At 41.8% G+C, this 23,297-nt stretch overlaps 1 protein-coding gene across 8 annotated transcripts in view; it reads left to right on the forward strand.

Moving 5' to 3' along the window:
- vstm2la (V-set and transmembrane domain containing 2 like a) overlaps positions 1-21,880 on the forward strand; it is a 39,644-nt gene extending 17,764 nt beyond the window's left edge. Inside the window, exons 1-4 of one of the 8 annotated variants that reach the window (XM_086214104.1) lie at positions 13,011-13,156; positions 17,465-17,634; positions 18,598-18,642; positions 21,342-21,880. In XM_086214104.1, coding sequence (XP_086070230.1) covers positions 17,491-17,634; positions 18,598-18,642; positions 21,342-21,791 — 639 coding nt within the window. In that variant the 5' untranslated portion in view covers positions 13,011-13,156; positions 17,465-17,490 and the 3' untranslated portion in view covers positions 21,792-21,880. Of the gene's footprint in view, positions 1-13,010; positions 13,157-13,759; positions 13,964-14,288; positions 14,327-14,905; positions 15,380-15,468; positions 15,676-16,051; positions 16,184-16,265; positions 17,279-17,464; positions 17,635-18,597; positions 18,643-21,341 lie in introns of those variants that run through there. The other 7 variants (XM_086214100.1, XM_086214099.1, XM_086214101.1 and 4 more) reach the window with 7 other exon arrangements.
- The last annotated feature ends 1,417 nt before the right edge of the window (positions 21,881-23,297 follow it).

A 23,297-nucleotide genomic window follows, 5' to 3' on the forward strand; every position in this document is an offset into this window, starting at 1 on the left:
CGAGCCTGACTCGTAAGAGAATGTTCATTAGGAACATTTGGGATAAATTTTAGAAATCAGCACCATCCTTGTTTTTAATATCCCGCAGAGATTGTGGTTCTCCCGAGTGTTGGCACATTTTTGTGACCTTAAAAAAAAAAAAAAGTTTTTCATCCAAATAATTTGCATCTTAGTTTTTCCTTATTTGGAAAATTGGAAATGAGTCAAACGGTCAATTTCCTGGTTGTTCAGTTCAAGGTGGTGTTGGTTTTTGCTTCGTTGAAAACAGTTGAAAACAACACACGAAAGAAAAAATACTGAAAGCAACGATAAAAAGAAACAGGCAGATTATAATATGCGAAACGGAGGAGGAAGAAGTATAATCTTATTTAATCCTTCCATGGGGATAGAAACCCCAATTCGTCAAAGATATGTGACAAACAGCGGAGAAATATACTGTAGGTTAATATCCACATGTACAAATACAGCACACACATGCTGGCCGCCCAAAACCTGACTGGCGCAACGCGGACGATTTTTAAAAAACAAACACAATATCAACCAAAAGGAGAGTTCTTTTCGTGGGGATCAAATAATGAAGTCTTTGAAATACAAAGTGAAGAGATTGAGAAGAAATAGACAGGTTGTGCTGGTCACATACAGGGGTGCTTTTTTTTAAGCCCTTAGAAGAAGAGAAGCGAAGGATGCTGAGCATGTCTAAAGAGTGTATGAGGAACTCTGTGGAACTGTTATTTTTAGATCGTTGAAAATGTATAGAAAAATCAATTGCAGCCGGTAAAAGTGCCTTCTCGATCAGAGTCGAACCTGAAAATGAATATATTCAGACCATTAGAGGCAACATTTAGAGGACGCTTACGTGAGTCTGAGGTGTTCTGATTCTCATTTAAAGAAGGGAGAACTCATGTGTTTGTGTGATTTGAAAAGTGAACAGTTAATTGTACAATCAAGAACGCTCACACTGCAATTTCTTTATCTTTGACCTTGGAGAGAATGCACCAGGGGCTTTCTGCATCGATGGATTACTCATTTGAAAACGCAACCAAATAATCAATTACTTGAAATGCAGTAAATTCAAATTGTCCCCAATGCATCAGAAAAAAGGTCATTATATATGCTCAGACGTCCAAAAACTAACTGATTTAGATTGCGATCACTCAATGGCCAACATGCTGAGGGTTGACCGGGATGTTTCTTTTCCCTCATACTCACTCTATGCCTTCGCCGTCCTCGTGAAGTTTCCGGTGTGTCTTCGTGTTTGATTACATTTATTCTGTGATAAATCTAAGCGTCAGCCTGTCCTGTAATCTCCGTCATTCATCAATGTCAGCCTTAATAGAGGCAAGAAGGGAAGATGTGTACTGTAAGAGAAACGCTGTTGGCAAACTCATCTGCTGGTGTGTGTTTGTGTTTGTGTTTGTGTGTGTGTGTGTGTGTGTGTGTGTGTGTCTGTGTGTGTGTGTGTGTTTGTGTGTGTGTGTGTTTGCACGCGCGCAATCTAACCTGCTCAGACTGGATATGTTTTCACTCTAAAAGCTTATTTTTGGTGTGTGTGCTGGAATATATATATATATATAGTGTTGGGATGATTGTGTACGTGTGTTTCTCAGTGTAGGAAGGTGTGTGTACCTGCTTGTATGAGAGCGAGAGAGAGAGAGAGAGCACAGTGCATCAGTTGACTCGTTTATCCAAGTTGTCAGCTCGTCCCATGAGAGCCGGCTCACACAGCAGTAACCGGCAAGGGAGGAAGAGGACCAGGAAGAGAAAGAAAAAGCCGGAAAAGAGGAGGAGGGGATGAAGGAGGCAAGGTTGGGGAAGAGGGGATATTCCACCAGTGGCTGCCAGAAAGGCTCCATTCCAGCGGTCCCTCCTTGTCTTGATGCTGCCTGGACGCCTACAGTGTTAGACACAAAGGCTTCCTCAGCTTTGGCTACTTGCAAGGAGATGAAGAGCGACCGACTCCTTCGGCTCTCTCACCTCGCTGTAATTTCTGTCCAACCTGAATGCATCAATCAATTTCAGCGGAGGATGTCCATGTGGGATGTCACATCCAGCTCAGCAGGTGTCCACCTTTCAGCCGTTGCCGAAAATGTGTGACGATTCCTGGGATACAAATCCAGGAAGTGCAGTACGCTCATGTCAGGAAACACCACGTGAACTTTTGTAGCCTCTCTTATGCCAAACAGGGAAAACAGTTTAAACTGAATATTCAGACTGTTGACCTTCTTCTCAATAGGATGACAAGAATTGTTTGTTTGTGTTTATTAGAAAACAAAAAGATACATTCACAACCTTAAAAAAAACTACTACAACATCTCAAAACAAACTTAACGTAATGCAAACATCCACAATAAATACAAGAACTGGTGAAAGTCTTAGAATAGAACTCTAAAATCAGAAAATGGAAGAACAACAAGGACAGAAGAGAGAAAAAAAACAACCTGACTCAATACTAACCACCCACAAAAATCCCAATCGGTTCTTTATGTGTCAATATTTTTTTAAGTCGTTCAATAGACCCTTCGATTAAGGCGTCAACACAAGTTTCTCAAGTTCATCCATATTGCCTGTAGATCCTCGCCCACAGGACACACCAACTTTCAATATGTTCCCGTCATGATGCAACACTTTTGAGTGTTTCCTTGCTCATGATTTATAACTCTATGCAATATATTTGTTCTTCTTGACCCAAACTTTTATCCTCCTCAGAAAAAAAAAAAAAAATCCTCCACATTTTTTAGATATTATCACAGAGGGTATGCCTGAATATTTCATGAAGGTCTGTGTGGTATTTCCTGAGAAATTAATGAAAATGTCAAAAAATTCACTATCTCACAATGTCAAAGGAGGAATAATTTATGTACCCGCCCTTTGATCTGGATCAGATCTGGTGTGTAACCGGTTCTTACTTCGCACCGCACTGCACTTTTTATGACTGCTAGTGTTTTTTGTGGTAATCCTGCAAATGAAACTTCATCTCCTAAGTGGAGGCACCTTATTGATTTTATACCACTGTGGTCAGTGTCTTGCGGTTGTGTCTTTAAATATATCAACTGAAGGTCTCAAAAATGTGCAGGGAAGCATTACCTGTGAACTTGTGGGCTTTCTGACACAACTATTCACTTGTTTTTTGGAAAACAAAAATATAAATTGTTCATATTTGTACCCAGCCCTTATATAAGCCCCTGGGGAGGACGTGATGGATATCTTAGGCATTAAACAAGCTGATTCGGCCTTTTCCACTCTCTTTAGACTTGACTTCCTCTGTTCTGAGCTGGGGCCGGCAGAAAAAGCTCACCTTTAGCGGTAAATCTTGGTTGCTGGGGTTTAAGCCTGTGCTGCTGTCAACTCCTATCTATCTGCCTCGATAGATCGGTGCTGGAGAGGACACTCCGGGGTGCATTAGAGAGGGTAGGGAGATTAGATACTGAGTGCTGATATCTCTCGTCTCTCTCTCTCTCTGTGCCGCCACTGCTGGGCCCAGGAGAATAGGCTGGTGGAGGCAGAGGAAGAAAGATGCTCCCTGTTGTGATTTCTGCAAGCATGCTCCTTTCATTCCCTCACCATCTTCTCCTCTGCGGCGAGACCTCCTCTCATGGCTGCTCTGTTGCTGAAAATGGCAAGGCTAAAACACAACAAAAAGAAAAAAACACGACTGCATGTTATTTTATGTTACAGGCTATTACGTTATTACATTGTTGAGCTCGTGACAGAGTCTCTCAATGGTGCGCAGCTGCTCTTTGTTGGGGGAGGGGCTTCTGGAGATTCGCCTCGGAGATGGCTTTATTGATCGTTTCATCCCTCAGGGTGCAGCACACCTTCAAATTCATTGACTGATTGTTTGGCAAGGTGTTTTAATTGCTTTGTGCTAGTACGCTGCAACAGAACATGAACAGCAGGGACACAGAGTCATTGTGCACAGAAGCAGTGCGCCCAGATCGCGCTTCCAATAAAGCAGGTGTTGCATGTGCACAAGTGTAGAATATAATCTCGGTGAACATGTGGGGTTTTTTTTGTTGTTGTTGTTTCATCCCTTCATAGATTGCTTAGCTGCTTTGGTGACAGACCAATACGCCAAGGACCTGATTCACAAAAGCAGGTTTTTTTTCACTGAAACAGTGGAATCGACGGGTGAAAACAAGTGTGGGTTTTGGCTTCATCTCGTGATGTGTTCCCTGGTTTGGGATTCACCACACACACACACACACACACACACACACACACACACACACACACACACACACACACACACTCAGAGACCTGCCACGAAAAAATTAAGAGGCATAAGTACAGCAGTGAATGTCTTATCAGAAAGCTCATTTTCTCTCTGGTGTTGTCATAGTCTCCAGGTTCATAATACTTCTATTGCCTATGGTGTTTTGTACGGCTCATTCTACAGTACAGTATCAATACGGGGAGGGAATGTTACAGTTTGCCTCTCTGAAACTTCCACTGTCAGCTGGGAGGAAGCACTGTAACGGACATGATGAAAAGGAAGAGGAGCAACAAGCAAAAATACTCAAAAAGGAGCCAGACAAGATTTTAAGAAGTCCTTGAAGGAGCATGATGCTCCTCAGCTTGAGGTTTAGAAGCTGTAGGATCTCAGGGATATTGAGGAGGTTGAGAAATGCTCGACAGGAAACAGAAATGCGTTCAAGGAAACATGAACAAGTTGGATGAAACCGTAAACAGCTGGATCACTGAGTGAGGCATAAAAAAAGGGGGGGGGGGGCTTGAGATCCTGCAAAAGTGTGCAGCTCTAGCAAAACAACCATGATACCAAGATGTCGACTCAGGTGGGAGACAATGTGATACACAACAAGCATTTCAGAAGGATTAGGGCAAGCTGAAAGTGGCGGCATGGATTCTTAGACGGCCAAAGTTTGTGGCTGAGTTTCAAGGGAGATGCACAACAATCTTCTCAGCTGGAGATGTGAGGGCAGGAGGCTGAGACCCTTCAGTTGAGGATTTAGAAAGAAATGAAGTCTAGGTTTGATCCAGACCAGGAGGAGGAGGACGAGGAGGACGAGATGGAAAGTAGCACGTGTCATCATCAGACAGGACGAATTTGTGTCTGGTCTCCAGGCTGAAAGACAGAAGAGCTGAAGAAGAACTGGAGCCAATCAACTGAAGAGTCACTTCAGACAGAAATGAAGTCTCATGAAGACAAAGTGAAGGGCAGAATGATCTGATTCAGAGTTTCAGGTCAGAGTAGAAATCCTTTGATTCGATTAAAAAAAAAACGCAGAAGAAAAGGAGGCGATATGAAGAGACAGTAGATCTGCAGTAGTTGTACAACTGGAGGCAGAAAACGTTTCACCTGCCCCTGAACTCCTGGAGGAGGCTGCAGCAAATGCAAATTTGTAACTGTTTGGAAAACAGCCTGAATCTTTGTGGGGGTGAAGAAGCCTGAGAAGGGTGAGAAGGAGTTGAGGTGAGGCACCCGACCTGAGACCTGATAATGTGAGAATCGAAATCCGCAAGTGTTCTCTTGTTGAACAGTGGAGAAAATATTGTCTCTTTTGTTATACTAGTACTGTTTATGTATATTTCAAGCATCTTTTACATAAAGATTTAATCTGCAGTCAAAGTTATTTAGATAAAACCTACAATTTGCAGACTTGACGATAAGATGTGGCTGTGGACGATAACCAGGTCACGGCAGCTGGTGAGCGTCAGGGCAGGCTAAGTTAACTCGCCTCATCTTATGTTTGACTTATTAGAGGAAGCGAAAACCTCATCGTGATTGGAGACCAAAACGGAAAAGTCAAACTATCGTATTGACCAATCGAAATCCAAGACAACCGGTCCCTTAGGTCCAGACTGATGGCGTTGTGAAGCTGAAGGTTATTGTGATGAGTCACTTGTGGGCAAAAGAATCTTTAAGATGAATGTTGAGCAAAAGCACATTGAGAATCTGTTGGAGCGAATTTATTCCTGTCCAAAAGAAAAGTTACGTGTGGAAATTGAGTCACAAAGTTGGATTTAAATTATCCGCTGAACATTTTTGGGGGCTGTCAACTAACCCTTTCCTGTTTCCTACTTTTGATGGCGTTGTCAGTCTGCTCATGTTCAGTTCCTTGTCCAGGGTCTTTTCGCAAGTGTACGTGGACTTATTAAATTATTCTGAACACTCTATTGAATAACTGTCACTAGGAATCAAGAAAAAATACAGAGGAAATAAGTAAATGTGTGCACTTCCAATCCCATACCTGGGAAACCACATACTTCATTCTCGATAACATTCGTATTTCTCATTAGTTGAGAGATTCAGTATGCAAGCGGCGTACCTTTAACTAGCCCTCATGAACGCTACAGAACTGCTCATAAACACGATGGCATTTACACATGGCTGTGTAACCTTCATACTATCCATCACTGTTTTATGGCTAGTTAGCTCAGCTCTGGCTCCTCTGGTACACACACACACACACACACACACACACACACACACACACACACACACACACACACACACCCCACGGGGCCTTTTTATCTAGGCTTATAAAAATCATTACACACTTTGCAGGCATACTGTTGTTACTTGGTGTGAATCCTGACAAATTATACAGTATTTTTTTTATTGGACAATAGAAAAAGGAGTGAAGCATGATTGGAGATTGTTGTATCAGGTGTACAAAGGAGCCGAAATCATGAAAAAGTGAAACTTAAGACAAGCTAATACAGATGATGACACCAGTGAAGAATCACTCGAAGTCACGACAGTGAAAACACCAAAGCGAGTCCAAAATAGGACAGAATGGTTGTATTATGAATGGAATAGAGACGAGAATGTAAATGTGTTTACATCCTTTGTTTGTTTCTATTAGCATTCTATGTCCTGAAATTTAATATTCAGCTAAGCTATGGAAGGACGGACGCAGCTAAAATCCTCTCTTTTATCCCGTTTTTGTTATTTTGCCTAGCAACAAGAGATGTTTCACTACTAAGGGAAGTGATGTCAAAGCACGTATGGATTAGGTAGCTATCTGCACGTTTATGCACTCTTGCAGGATGAAACTAAGCTTTTTTTCCGAGAATTTTTTTTTTTTCAGCAAAATATGACATAGGTTATAGTGATATCATTTATGCAATAGGCATCCAAGCAACAACATGCTAGTGGACATTATTTCTCCTCTTTCTGGTATCACTTTTAATGCTACAAGGATTATACATTTCGACATTAAACATTCCCGATAAAGGAAAGCACCAGGAGGATAACAGTGGTTAACTTATTCACTTTCAAACATAGCCTGCTTCCAGGTGTGTGTATGTAGCATGAGTTCCTACCCCAGTGGAAAGTGAACCTCTTTCATGACATTATAAACTCAGGATTAAACCTCAAGTTACCTGTCTAACGTAATCCTGATTTATTACACCCCCTTCAGTTAAATCCCTGCACTAAATAACACAGATTTTCTATATTTTATTCATCTTTTTCAAAATTGCTAACGCTTCTGTCCAAATTAGATGGAAAAATTTCACCCAAAAAATTGTGGTGAACCACAGGGCGGGTGGGATTCAAGTCCTATAGATGACATGTTTTGAAACAGCGACATATTCTGTTGTGTTATTTGGACTGCTGATGAAAGTGGTGGAGAACTGCAGATTTATGAATCGGCACAAAAAAAAAAATCTCAGCTGTGCTCTTCTTCACAATACATTCTCCTGGGTGAATTCTCAAATAGAAAACCAAAAAAATAAAACAAACCCTCAAACTTGTTGCTATGAGTCACTTCCTCGTTCATCTCGCCGTAGCTCCTTTGTCTGTCTGCTTTGCTCGGGTTTGAGGTTTTTCTGCAGTTTCTCTGTGTAACGTTTGACAGCTGTTTACTACTGAACTGTGTAGAGGCTCATTACCGTGAAGCTTATTATGAAGCCATTGGAGACTCTCGTTAGTCGCTAATTATTTCTGAGGAGTTGCCTGGAAAGCCTTGGATTGACACGAGTGGAGAGAAAAAAACAGAGTGACCTACAGTTAAAGCAGAGAGGGGAGATCCGTGGGATTGTTTGAAAGATGGGGGATCAGGTGTGTCTTTGTACTTTTTTTCCTGCTTACGTTGCTTTTGTTCACACTCACCGCTCTCATGTCTGTAAAAAAAAAAAAAAAAAAAAAAAAAAAAAGCCATTGCATCGATTACATTTTCATAAACCCTGCAGGCTTTTGAGTTGTCGCGGCAGCAAGTACAAACTGAGCGATAATGAATTCAGCCAAAATGCAACTTCTCGAAGGAAAACTAGGCCATCTGACGTTGACAGAGCTACAGGCGCTACAGTAGGTTCACCTGTATGTCAGCATTGTACTGAAGCGATAGCTTAGCCGCAGAGATTTGTTTCTCATTATTATCCATCTGGATGCGCTCCACGTGTATCTGATCTTTTACACAGCAAAGGTGGTCGTCTGTGTTGCTCATCGTTCTGGAAAGAAAAGTTATTTCACTGTATAAAATCACAGGCTGCCTGTTTTGTTTGGGTTTTGTTTTGTTTTTTTACACGGAGGACACAAATACGATCTTTCACAGCGAGCCTACATTCTTTTTGATGCTGTCCACTTTGAATATAGTAGAAATATTTGCAACATTTTCTTTCTGGTCTATTTTGTTACACATTGCACAAATTCAAAATGCGATGAGATTCGAGCGTTTTGTAATTGGTCAAAAATTCGATCACTGAAAATGTCAACTCTTTTGACCCGGATATGTAGCAAACATGGGCTTCCAGCAGAAGTCTGTCAGTCCTCCTCCCGTTTACATCGGAGCACTAAACCCATAATCCACTGCAATGGAACCTCACCAGGGTTCTTCTGTAAATGGACCAAGACTGATTTCTTTTTCTAGATGACATCAGACATTTGTGTTTTGTTCCTGAAGGGGATGGAGGACCGATGCGTAGTATAACACTTTGAATGCTGCACAGCATGACTACATTCATTAAATCAGTCACGATGAATTTAAAAGGTGATGAACAACACCAATAGCGAGTCAGTCCAACCTTATTATTCAGGGCTTTGATGTTTAAATAAAGTTCACATCCTCTTTCAGGCACGCATTCGCTCAATCTGGGTTTTTTTTCGTCCAAAAGCATCACTGTTATTCGTAAATTTGCAGCGTTTCTTTTTGCGAGGCAGTGATCGTTGTGTGACGATGCAGTCGCTGCTCGTGCAGAGGTTCTCCCTCTATTATGTTGAATTACAGCAAAAAAACAACTCGTCCTTGGTGTTCTGGCTGAACTCTCTGGCAGGGAGAGCTGCGTTCTCCTTTTAACCTTTTTTTTTCATGTGATGAAAAGGGAAACCTGTGCATTGGGGAGGCAAACTGGCAGCTGGGACAGGGCCAAAACAGCAGGAACCTAAGCTCAAATGGAGAAGTTGGCAAAGCAAACGAGTGGTGAAGGTCCATAGATACACGTCCTCATAGTTGTGTGCATGTGGGAATGTCCTTGTGTGTATAGGGATGCAAAAAGTCTTCTAAATATTTGAATACGTCTATGCAAAACCCTGCAGGTCCTATACTTTTCACACGGTACTGTGGTACTTTTACTGCTCGTAGTCGAACACCGAGACAAACATCTGCTAACCTCAGACACTAGGGTGTGTGCATGGACATGTACCTGCTCTGTTTACCATAATCTCACTGTGTAAGGTCAAACAGCCTTGTACTGACAAACCCTTTGGTAATTTATACATTAGATTGTCACTAACCAAAACAATGGATGATATTTAACTGGTCCCACCTGAGTCAATTGTTTATATGATTGCATGTAACTAAATTACTAGTTAAGCATGTATTTTATTGGACAAAACTAATAAATCATATGAAATAAAAGAAAAGAGAAATATCAATGCCATGGAAGAGTAAGTTAGGAAATCAAGCAAGAAGTTAAAAATGATCTTCTGTTGTTCTTTTCTGAAAATGAAACCCTGACATCAGGACTCTGTGTGCTAAAATTTAAATTAAATCTCCTAAAATCATCATCATTAAGTCGATAATGAGATCCGACAAACGCCGGTGTAGTGTTCCGGAATTTTTGAAATGTGTTTTGCATGGAGAGAACTGTAATGGAATATTTATGTCCACCAAATTAAAGGGTAAGGATAAATAAAGAAAATCAATTCTTTTCAAGAAATTTGTGGTGTTCGATACCATCATCTGTTTAAGGGATTATTTATGATATTGTATAGTGTCCACATGTATGGACGTTATCAAATGTGTATATTAACTTATGATCCATGTCAATGATTTAAACAAGATATTTCATCATCATTACTGTGCCTCTTAACCTCTTTTGTCTCACATTTTGACTGAAATCCAAATCAAATCAAGAGATAGAACCTGTCGATACGACTGACTTGAGCGTTTCAGTGGGCTCCAAGTGCAGTCAAGACAACATGAAAGCCAATTTTATGTCCCCATTGATATTCAGTCCATTTAAAAAATGCATCCACGTGATACTCTGTGTCGAGGGAGTCAGAGGTTGCAGTCAAAAGGTTTTTCTTGCTCACGGGGAATTGTGATCCACCGTAGATTTGCTGTACTCGAGACGGATTCTGTTAAAAATCTGAGTTGCATTGAAATGTTACCTGCTATAACTGCAAAGATATGTATACACATGTATCAGGTATCCATTAGTAAATTAGAGTTTTAATGAAAAACTAATTCTATTCAGCAGAAGAGTAATTGAACAACAGTGCGGTGCGGACCTTCCTTCTTTCTCAGGGCATAAGAGAGGATGCACATAAATCAGCTCAATTACCATTATAATAGCCAGTGAGTCACACTACACCGTCGCCACTTCCTCGGCTCTTATGAAGCCATTTCAAGAAGCTGAAAAGCTTTTGTGAGTACTCTATGCAGCCTGATGCACCACCAGCTATCGCGCACGCCGAAAAACAGCATTGACATTCAGAGGATGACGCCGCCGGCTGCCCAATCATGATGGATTCAGATTGAGAGCAGAAAAGGCACAGAGAGGCTCAGTGTTACCGGAGCCCTCATGTATAAGAAAGACCCGAGTCGCGCTGCAGTGTGTTGTGGTTGCTGAGAGGAGAAATGTGGAGCGAGTGTGGTATGATAGGAGCCCGGAGGCAAATGCATAGCAGCAAATGCATGGCAGGTCTCTCAATGGCCTTGTTAGGTGACTGTGAAATAACTTATGAGAGCCAGCAAAGTAACATATTTAAGTTTTATTGAGTCACGAGGGGGCAGAAGGAGAGAAGTGAGGCAACTGAAAAGTCTGGTTTGTGTGTACGTGTATGTGTGAGTGTGTGTGTGCGCGTGTGTGTGAGCGTGTGTGTTCAAGGTTTGAAGTAGAACGTGGGAACCAGATGTGCATTCTCACTCACTTCCATCATTTTTTATGTCTACATTTCAATCATAATTAGGCCAAAAAGTAACTTACGAGTGTGTTGTTACAAAGATACTGTGCTTTAAGAATACATTACAATTCTACAATTCTACAATTTCATTTAGCAGATGCTTTTGTCCAAAGCGACGTACAACACAAGCAAGAATTTAGACCTAATTAAGGAAAAGCCCATAGGAAGCGCAAAAGTGCTTCAGTTGTGATTTGGTCACAGGTACTGCCATCTAGTGGCAGAAGAAGTATCGCCCCCCCCCTTTTTTTTTTGACAAACATACAACATCACACAACACAGTTAGTGCTACATAATCACTAAGTGCTGGGTCTTGGACCCTCTGACTTATTCTACCCCACAGGACAAAGAGGAGAAGAGTCAGGTTAAGTGCCTCGGTGCTCTCTGAACAATTGAGTCTTCAATTGTCTCTTAAAAGTAGAGAGGGACTCAGCAGAACGCACAGAGTTTGGTAGTTCGTTCCACCATTTGGGAACAACAGAAGAGAAGAGTCTGGCTAGAGATTTGGAGCAGCGCTGGGCTGGAAGCACCAGGCGTCTTTGGCATGCAGAGCGTAGTGGGCGAGAAGGAGAGTAGATCTAGATCAGGGATTCCAGGTAGGCTGGAGCCGTTCTTGTGATTGTTTTGTGAGCCAAGAGAAGTGCCTTGAATTTGATCCTGGCTGCCACTGGAAGCCAGTGAAGAGAAACCAGCAGCGGGGTGACATGTGCCCTTTTTGGCTGGTTGAAGACCAGACGTGCTGCTGCATTCTGGATCATCTGCAGAGGCTTGAATGAGCATGCAGGGAGGCCTGCCAGAAGACAGTTGCAGTAATCAATGCGTGAGATGACAAGAGCCTGAACCAGGCTCATTAGCCCCTTACTTTAACTTTTGTCAGCCTGTATAATTGTTTAGGTCTGCACGGTCGCGCTAGATCCGAGAGATCTTGCTGTAACTGCAGGGCTCAACGTTTAAACTCATGAAGATTAAGCTTAGCTCACCAGGTTAAAAAAAAATTGTTAAAAATGTCCGCTTACAAACTCTCAAGCGCATCATCTGGTTTACTGTATGTCTTTTTGAATCCTTTCTAATGCTCAATTATACATAAACGCTACGAGCAAAAATGTTAGCACATTGGCTGGCGCTTGCAGTTAAACCAGCTCGTCTGCTCCCAGTCGAGCCTTAGCAGAAGTTTCTGTTGATATCCTCTTGCTGCTAAGATAAATATCTGGTTCTTTACCTGCCGGATGTTTGATTTTCCTCACCAGCTGACAGCCTTGAGTTTATCTGGAACTTGTAATGGCTGGCTTTTGCTGCTGGAAACAAGTGCAATGGTGAAACTGAATCCTACACGTCATTATGCGAAGCGGTGAGGCCGATCCTCACCTACCTTGGTGGAGGGGTGTGGAATACGCCAAGGAAGAAACCCTTACATTTTCTGGTGGGAACAGGAAATGACGTGTTTCATTTTTGGTTTGTATTCATGGAAACACCTGATGACCGACTATGAAATTTTGCAGGAAGCTGTTGGAACTGGACTCCACATGGTCAGATTTTTTTTTTTTTTTTAACTTCACATTTGATGAGTCATTCTCATGGCTCCACCGAGTGCTTACAGGACGCCGTCTGGTCTCTAGCGTTCCCCCTAGTGGACACAGTATATTCCCGCCACGGGGCACATACTGTCAACTCCTTCATGCAAAAATCCAAACAATATTAAGTTCTCCCGGTTGTTTTGATTGATTTACCAACATTACCACGGTTACAGTAAACCTGTGTGCACCACTGAGGCTACTGGTAAAATCTCAGGTGAACTTTAGTTAGTCTTACGTATGAAATGTCATTTTACTTGCTGACGCACGCACATTTTGTTTTGGTGTTTCATCCGATTGTATACACTATCTTGTGGAGTAAGATGGAGGTTTTAGGACAGCCGGGGGTTAGTCTAAGCCATGTAGAATCATCTCCTGCTCCCCCTTTATCACAGCTGTAATTACCACATCCCATTTCTCAAAGAAATAAACGATAACAGCGTCCCTGCAGCTTCCCCGCCCACAGCTATCTGCTACCTCACACATTGTCCTCCGCCTTCCTCCTCATCCTCTGCCTCCGCCGCTCTCTCTGTCACACAGTCTCATATTAATTCCTCTTTTTATTCTTGCGATATATTAGTCTCTCACTAACACACACAGCCTCATTCTCATAAACACAGAACAAATCAGGAATTCAATCTGTTGTGGTGATTTATTCATCGCGCAAACACATAAAAGAGTCTCGTTTTCTCGTTCTCATCAACACTCTTTCTCTCAGATTAATTCCCCCGTCCATCCCCTCTTACTCCCCCTCACGCTAAATGTCTTGACATGGAGTCTGACTTGGCTGCTGTGCTGCAGCTTGATTTGCAGCAATGGCCTCAGAGCCTTCTACTGTTGATCTTGGAGATAATGATAATGCTGCAGGGTGAGCAGACCCAACTCACTGCAGCCTTTTATGGCCTCAACAATGGAAGTGTGTAGATTCGAGATGACTATTACTAAGAGAAACAGCGCTAGATCGCCCCCCAAGTTTGAATCATCGTCACACCGGAGGAAAGAGAGAGATTCGAAGGGTTCATGTGTAAGATTCCTGTTTAAATTAGTTGTGGTCAAAGTCTCGCATAAATTCAAATACATCTTTCCTGAAAGGCACGAGAGATTAGAGGCTATCTGCTGGGTAGAACATGTCATTTCTGACTGTTGATATTTGCTGTGGTCTCCAAATAGCAGAAGGCCAACAGTTTGGATGGGCTTCACAGCTTAGTTGGGGAAAAAACAAAACAAAGATTGTTATTACTGAGAGCAATTTCAGCGTCTCTACCTCTTACACAGCAGTTTTCATGTCTCAGCTTTGAATATTATCGGGGGGGGGGGGCATTGTTGCTGGTGCCGGCTGTCAAATCGATACCTGGTACGTCTCGGGTATCACAAATGAAAAATACAAGTAGGTTTGATCAATGTACAGGAGCGATGTATGGCTTGAGGCTCCTGTAGACGGATCCATAACACAGCCCCAGTGGCTGGAGAGCCAAACGAAAACCTTCATGTATATATTTGACTAACTCTGACTGACTGGGTCAGAGGCTTTTCCTAAGATCGAGGATTAGCTCAAAACAGGGATCTTCAATTCAGAGGAACACAAGTTGTGATATATGGGGGACTGAAACTGCCATCCATCCATTTTCTACACCGCTTATCCATTACGGGTCGCGCAGGGGGGATGGAGCCCATCAGGACTAATTAGGGGCTCAGTATCTTGCTGAAGGACATGTTGATGTGGTCATGGAGATTTTTGAGAATTGAACCAGCAAGCCTTCATTTGCTAGATGGCAACTCCACCTCTGAGCCATGCTGCCCACTAAAACTTTGGAAGTCTGAAATAGATAAACCAATAACTGACTTTGTAAATTCAGAGGGAACGTTGTTCACTGTGCACAAAAAATAATATTGAAAATTTAATGTCACCACAAATAAATACGGATTTATTGATTTGACCTCAGAGGAAATTGGATTTATTCTTTAATGATTTACAAATGAGTTAATTCATTCATTCACTATTTTCTCTTTCCATACCCCCCTCCACCCATTATGTCCCTGATTGGACTTATTTCTGTATTTTCTTTTTACGTGAAATGTCATGATTTATGAGTCATGACCGAAAGAACAAGATCTCAAATACAAGCAGCCGAAATGGGTTTTCCTCAGGGGGGGGTTGGTGCCTCCCTTAGGGATAAGGTGAGGAGTTCAACCATCTGTGGGTGAGGGACTCGGAGAAGAAACGCTGCTCCTTTGTGTCACAAAGAGCCATTTGAGGTGGTTTCGGTCATCTAGTCAGGATGCCACCTGGGCACCACCCTAGGGAGGTGTTCCAGGCACATCCGGCTCGGGGGAGGCTGCAGGGCAGACAGCAGGTTTAGGTGGAGGGACTATACTTGTTGCAGGGAACACCTTGGGATCCCCGAGTCAGAGCTCTGCTGATGAAGCCAGGGAGAAGAAGGTTTGGGGTTCCCTGCTAGAGCTGCAACTGCTAAGCGATTGAAGATTGCTTGGATGGATGGAAGATAAAATGCGTGGCAGCCATGAAGCAAAAACGTGTTTTCAGATATATACTGATGAGTCCAGCTCCACAGAGGAGTCCTAACGTTACTTTGAATGCTGTGTTTGTGTCGGTGGTTTGTTGAGGTTGATCGCAGCCTGCCATGTTGTCGGAACCTCTAAAAAGTAAAAGGGAGTTTGAATTATTCAGGAGGATTTTCTGTCCCCACAGAGCTGGATGACTGGAACATGTCATTTGTGAGTTTCCAGGTTTAGGGATTAAAAAAGTTGCTATACTCCTGGAGCTGTAAAGCCAATTTAAATATATCAGTGTGGTCACTGACATTAACCATCTAACTCGAGCCTTTCTAATACCCCGCCGCACACATCCATGGACACACAGGTTTTTCAGACCTGAGTAAACCTGTTAATAAAAGCTGATTGATCCTGATCCCATTGCAAGGAGACCAGGAGTTAATAAAAGAAGAATTGAGCAAAACGCCAAAGAGCTTCTATTTTATCTTCTTAATACCCAACGTTCAAGGAAGAGCTTTTGGCTCAAAACGTCACCCATTAAGAAAATGAAACGGGAGCTCTTGGCTGTGTGGCACAGTAATGATCAAAAACATTTCACATTTTTCACACATTTATCATTATTACGTGTAGTAGCTCTGATTGCGTCCGTCACTTAAGTCTGAGGCTCAGCTCTTGACATATCTCGACTTAACAGTGGCAAAAAAGAAGACACTGATAAATGTTTTTGCAGGTATATGCTCCGTGTGAGGGCGGCTGGTGAGAAACCATCTCCTTAGCTGTAGATTAAGATGCTGCTTTGAGACTCTCGTGACTGACAAACCTTAAACTGTTGCTTTCATAAGTTGAAATACAGACATGGAGGTCTTTCTGGTGGAGGGTTCAGTCTTCAGGGATCACAGCAACATTCGTCCCTGAATATTGTTTTCAGTGACGGTGTGAAACGTCCTTTCAGACCTTTTTTTTAATGCTTTGTGAAACACAAATATCTTCTCTCTATCTTTCTTGGCTAATGTCTACAGCTGCTCTGCTTAGCTTAGCTTAGCTTAGCTTAGCCTAGCTTATTTTAGCGACAAAAAAACATTTGTGTCAGGAAAAGCTAGCTGTGAAGGCTTTGACCATCAACTTTCTTCTCAGATTTGCTCTCTAACAAACTCAGTTTTGTTTACGTAACCCAGAAATGACTTCTTGAATTTTACCTACTACGACTCTTTACTTTGAGGGAACCAAACACTCTGCAAAGAAACTAAAAATGTGTATTTCCCAAGATGTTTGTGTATTTCTTTACAGATATACACAAATATCTTGTATCAAAGAATTCCTTTGTCTCATAAATCATGATACATATGGTAACAGTCACTGGTAAAACGTCTCTTGAGCAGAGATGTGGGATGCATGAGCAAAAGTTAAAAAGAATTAGACAGCGTGACTAAATCTGTCTCTGGACTATGGCCACCCACTTTTATTCTCACATTTAGCAGAACTGCAGAGCAGCAAGGATGAGCATCTACGCCTCACAGTCACGTCCCATAGCCTGTTACAATCATTAAACAGCTGAATCATAATTTTGTTGCTATTCTCTTTTTTAAATGGTTTTCTGACCCCCATGTCAGTGCATGTACACACTGCAGTGAACTGCATTAACACACACTCATCATTTTCATCACTCTCACCTTTCCTCGTGACTAATTTGTTCAGTGTCTTAGCTCTAGTAATATTGTGTCATTGCACACAGTCGGTCCCTGATTAAACAGCTGCTGCTAAAGCAAATTTTTTGTAGCTTTTGCCAAAGTGTTATTTCCTGAACAAAACCTCAAAACACAAACAGGTGGGTCTGCGCTCTCTGAACAAATGTTTCAGTCTCCCTCGTTTTGTGTTAAAACGTTTTAAGTGGGAAATCAAACCAGCCTACTATTAAGTTGGAGGGATACATATCAAGATTTTAGTGCTTTGAAAATTATTTTTCTTGATTAACTATTATGTGTTAACGGTGTCTCTCTCTTTGTCTGTCCAGCTGTGTTCACAGAGGTACCTCATGATATGACTGCTCACAGAGGGCAGGATGTGGAGATGGCTTGCTCCTTCAGGGGTGCTGGAACACCCTCCTATTCGCTGGAAATCCAGTGGTGGTACATCAGGAACCATCTGGACTGGACAGACAGACAGCCCTGGACAACCAATGAGGTAGGTTCATGACAGAAAAATCAAATATCATATCCTATATTCAGAGTGAATTAACCGCCAGACATACCTCTCTCCTCTGTGCTGCATTAGGGAAATGAGACCCAGAAAGTCCAGCTGACAGCTAGTTAGCTTAGCACAATGAATGGTAGTAGATGGGAAGTGTTAGCATACCTCTTTTAAAAGTCATCAAATTCACTCGTTTCCCGAGTTGTTTTTACTCAATATAACTAGGACTGTACATAACATTCACTGTGAAATATCAAGTAAAAACACGAGGCACTGTAACTTTAAAATCCAACACATAATGGGAACTACTGTCCTTACCACGCAAAGTGATTTGACCCAAAAGCCCCATGGTTACTTTGGCTAACGAAAGAAAACATATGTTGACCGTTAGAGGAGCAACTGATGCGCCTAAATATTGCCGACTTTGTAAGAGAGGATGAGAGAGATGACACCTGGAGAAACCAAGGCCCTTATCTTGATCTATTTGATGACATTTGACAAAGGTATGCTAACACTTCCTGCACACTACCATTCATTGTGCTATGCTAACAAGCAGTCAGGTGGTCCATGCTAGAATGTAAGAAGAATAGCTATCTGTCTCCTTGTCTGGCCTTGGTTAGAGGATGAAGAATAAGATAATTTTCCTAAAAAGTTGTTGAGTGCCCCTTTAAGACGCTTTCCTCCTGTGGTAATCAAATCATGATGCCATGACACAGAAACTATCATTAATAGTTTCCTCCAGAGTATTTCTTTACCTGTATTGGAGTGGACATCTTGCATTAGCCAATTAGTTCGATTATTTATATTTTTTCCTCACAAAGTTATAAAAATCTTGATGCCATGAAAAAAGCTTGCAACACATATTATGTCACCAGTGTGTACACGCAACCATTTGACATCTATAACCCTGATCAAACTGCATAATGAGATTCTCTCTTGCCACTTATTTTTATCTAGGTGGCTCCTGAAGATGAGATGCCAAAGGATGCGACAAAGATAAGTGTGAGTTATTCTGCTGTGAAGCTCTCCGCTAAGAATGTTTGCCTTGCTCTTATGTGATTAAACGAGGCACAAAACCCTTCTGATTACATTTAAATATCTTGTTCCGGATGATTTGCAGATGTTGTACTTAAGCCATATTAAACACAAGGCTTGGGTTTTCACTCACCGCAGTGAACACTCCAGACGACACATGAACACAGTCACTTCATCCTTGATGGTTTTGTGTAATCACCGCCAAAGAGCGTGCATGTCTGGTGCTGGGATGTGTTAAGTACCACCCTCTAAGAGGCACAGCCAGTCATGGATCATCCCTGGATTCTCATTTACTGCTGCATCTTTATGACTGCAACACCAAAGCCCAATAATAAACAGTAACAGGGACAGGTTGGAGAGTGAGCAGAACTTCCTTGGGTCTCCAGAGAGATATTTATTTTCTCGCCCGAGAGGACTGTTTTCTTACAACAAGCTGGCAAGGCTTCCTTCTGAGGAGGGCTGCGTGGCCCCATAGTAGCTCCAAATTTGGACTGTTTCCTTTTAATTAACTGCAGACCTGAAAATGTGGGAGCTTGTGCTCATTATCTCAATGTAAACTCATCTTTCTCACTGAATCTCCCTGCTGACTTACCGATCAGAAAATGAGCAACGAATTCCACCAGTGACTCACACACAAACTTCACAATTGCAAACCAATTCAGTTGAAAAAAGCAATATAGCCACTTAATGAATAACCCTGATATAATGGAAGCAGATTATTTAAATGTAGGTTTTACATGTCCAATCTTTTGTCTTTGTGAACCGATGCAACATTCAGGTCATGTTAGGTGTCATTTACTGTATGTGAAAAAAAATTGATGTACTTTTAGGCAAAGGTAAGTCATTTCAAATAGAAGCAAAAGGTCTAAGATGTATTTTTCTTTAATTATTATTATTTAATGTTTCAATCCTCTATAGGTGCAGGTAAACAAAGGTTGCAGTGGACTATAGAGCCCAGGAATGAGTCCTAAAACCCGCAAGTTACCACGATTGAAAAGCCGTGCTGTGTTTAAGACAAGCTTAAGATATTTTAGTGGGTTTTTTTTCTTCAGTAAAAAAATAGATTGTTAAATACCATGCTAGGGAATTCTGAAACATGTATGTGTCCTGGCTGCTAACAAACGGGACATTAAACCTTCATCACGCTGAAAAATAAGTGTGATGATAGCTGTAGAGATGTTGACCCCATGCATCTGCTCTTAAGAATATAGTTGAAGTAACAAAAATCAGAACTGTGCTTTTAATTTGTGAGGATTTATCTAGAAAAACGTGTAAGAGCTTATTTTCCGTGTTTGGTAAAGGGAACCTGAGGTGATTCTAACTACAAAAAAATGAAAAAAAGGACATCCCTGTGTTAAGTAAGTTAAGTAGGTTTGAGGAGGTTATTTGAGTATATGTCATATGTTAAGGCTGAAGAAAAGCTAGCTGTTGCTGATTCATTGTAAGGGCAAAGAATCACTCTCAGCTCTTTGTGTGTTTAAAACATGAATATAAAAATGGTAGTTTTCACTCAAATACATGCACTGAGTGACAAGGAAGGCCAAAAATATTTAAAAGTTAAAGTTTTACTTATACGTATTTGTCGGAATTGTCTGTGGCGCGCGCACACACACACACACACACACACACACACACACACACACACACACACACACACACACACACACACAGACTGCAACGTCTTCTGGCGTCAGAGGAGTGAGGCAGCTGAAAAAAAGTATTTTTGCCTTGATGCTTCACATCTTGAGCTCCCCAGTCTCTCATCATCTCAGCTATGCTGCTCTGTGAACTTGCACCGCTTTTACCTCCAAGACGTGGCCTCTCAAAGGCCTCAAATAGAAGTTGTAACACAGTGCCTTTGTCTGAGCGAGGAAGGGAGCCCTTGGCTGACAGGAAGTGTAACCAGGCCACCTTACAGACAGAGTTGCGGGGTCATATGGGGTCATATTGCTGTGGCGCTCATGTTGTCTTTATCTGTTTTAAACACAGCCAAGACAAATTTATCATAAGAACCCTTACATTTTGATTTATGTATATATTTAATCACCTTAAAATTGCTCAGTAAGAAGTGAGTGGCAAGTGCAGAATTGTCTTGTGTTTGCAGAGACACGACACATTTTTAATTTAATTTAATTTACAATCTAAAGTATTTTTGTGCACTTGATGTTTATTTTATAAATTATGGTCCCATATAGGTGATAAAGAAGGAAACACTTTAGGGTGCAAATTATTAGTATTAATTAGTAACCTTGACATGTGATATTCAACAGGCATTCAGAAGTTTTGGACAGAACCAGGCTAAGTGTCGCAGTATAAGCTAGGATAAACTAATATATACATGTTTTTAAGGTATTGTTCCTTACTTTGTCCCTTTTCTGACTTCGCATGCATAAATTTCCATATTAAAATATTCCCCGCCAACCATTGAAAACTGAATAAGTAAAATGTAGAAAAACATAGGGACATGATAACCTTTGCATCTTTTTCAAGGTTTCGAAGCTATTAGCTTATGGTGGCTAATGTTAGTAGCATTCAGGAGGTTATGCCGTGGAACCAATATTTGTGTCACTTTGTTTTCTTTATGAGCATTAAAAGTCACACACTCTTGTATTATGTGCTCTTATTCAGTCACGGTGTTACTTATTGCTCCTCTTTATTTTTGGCAGGTTGTGAAAGTTGTAGGAAGCAACATCTCCCATAAACTCCGCCTCTCTCGAGTCAAACCATCTGACGAGGGCACTTACGAGTGCCGTGTCATCGACTTCAGCGATGACGCTGGGGCCCGCCACCACCGCGTCAGGGCCTACCTTCAGGTGGTCCCGGAGAGCGACAGCATTGACAGTAACCAGAATAACAACTTCCAGCTCCTGGATGACACCAAGATAGGAGCTGGATTTGGAGGCGATGTGGAGTCTCTCAGCGGCACCAAAGAGCGTAACCACGGCCATCACCAGAATCAGGGGCACAGCAAGCGAGCTTCATCACCGGCCCACCACGGCCATAGCCACGGGGGCAGCGGTCAGCAACAAAAGGCGGGCAGAGAGCTGAGGAAGAGGGACGTGGACAGTAACCACAGCCATAATGACTGTTCCAACGAGCCCAGTTGCACACTGTAGATGTCTAAATACACTCGAGTAAAAAAAAAGGTTGTATGTGGCAGCATTAAAAGCTATTCTTCCCACACAGTGCTGACCTGCACGCAAAACTACAATCCACAGACGTGTAGAGCTTACTGTGCTGGGAGTGTAGCTTTTTCTGGCTGTGCACCAGTCTGGGCTGGACTGCTCGCTGCCTGTAAAGCCTGGCTTCACCACATTCAGCACGAGGCTGGCGTGTAGATTCCACACATCTTCTGGTCTCTGTGACAAGAAAAAGACTGATAACCCCTCCCCCACTTCAAATGATCTGTTGTACTTTAGATACTGTAAATGACAAAACCCTATTTTCACTGTCATACTCCCTTCACTGCCTTACACACTCAACCAATACCCACTTCTACCTTTACTTTTTCCTGACACCACTTGCAACAGTACATATTTTATGCTGAGACAGAGAACGATTTCTCTTTAAAAAAAAAAAGGGATTCATTCATCCCAGTGCAGCAGACCTCATCCGGGACAAGTATGGCCTCAAATCATTTTCTGGTAAATACAGTGGTGCAGCAGAAGGTGCAGGATTTCTGCGTTAGTGTGCATACACAAATTATATTACAGGCTGTATTTTCCCCCCCACAGAAGTTCATGAAATTGCAGCCCGATAGAAAATATGTTCTTCTGCTTCAGGTTTTATTCATTCAGTCAAGCTGAGAGAAATCAATTGAATGATTCCACGTGGAGCCCACCTTCTAAATTAAAAATCTGATTTATGTGCCTCTGAATCTCCTCTTTGGTTACAAGTCAGTGGAAGGAACTTTTCTGGAGAGGAAGTGTTTCTATTTCAACTTATGTTGTGTCTCATTAACCATTAAAAGAAAAAAAAAAAGCCTCAATCCTCTCCGCTACGAGCCTCTAATCCACTTTGTATATACGACTGTATAATATGAACTAAAGTGAGTGCATGTTCGGTAATTTTTAAACACTTTTTCAACTAACCCTATACAAAGAAGAGTGTTAGTTAAGGATACTGTTTGATTGGTTCATAAAAAGTAACACTGTCCTCTGTTCAGAATCTCTTTTTCTACTTTAGAAGTCCTGTCAAATTTTGGTTTTCAGTTGCTTACTGCTCTCCAAAAGTGCTGTACAGACAGATGAATGACACGTCCTCTTCATAGCTGCTCAGAAAGAGGTTTTCCCTCACGTATCTTAGTACTTAAAGGCAGTGTTTCTTAATCTACTGTACTGTAGGTGCAGGCCTGCAAACATGAGTATTACTGTGTTTTTGGAATCCACTTCACACGCGTTGATCTAGGGAGGTTCATTTTACTTCTGCCATTTTTTTGTAACTCAATGATAACCACATTGTGTACACGCTTGTGTGAAACGCGGGCCTCGTCTGAATCATACAGCAGGAGGCACTTAGGACTCTTCACTCTGAAGGGATCAAATGTGGATAACATGCAGGAAAAAAAAAAGGGGAGGGGAGGGGATGTTAATAGTGAAGCACTGGAATTGTTGGTCTATGTT

The sequence above is a fragment of the Aulostomus chinensis genome, chromosome 9, assembly GCF_037954235.1.
Source record: "Aulostomus chinensis isolate RoL2024-O1b breed Wild chromosome 9, RoL_Achi_v1.0, whole genome shotgun sequence".
Classification (NCBI taxonomy): Eukaryota; Metazoa; Chordata; class Actinopteri; order Syngnathiformes; family Aulostomidae; genus Aulostomus; species Aulostomus chinensis.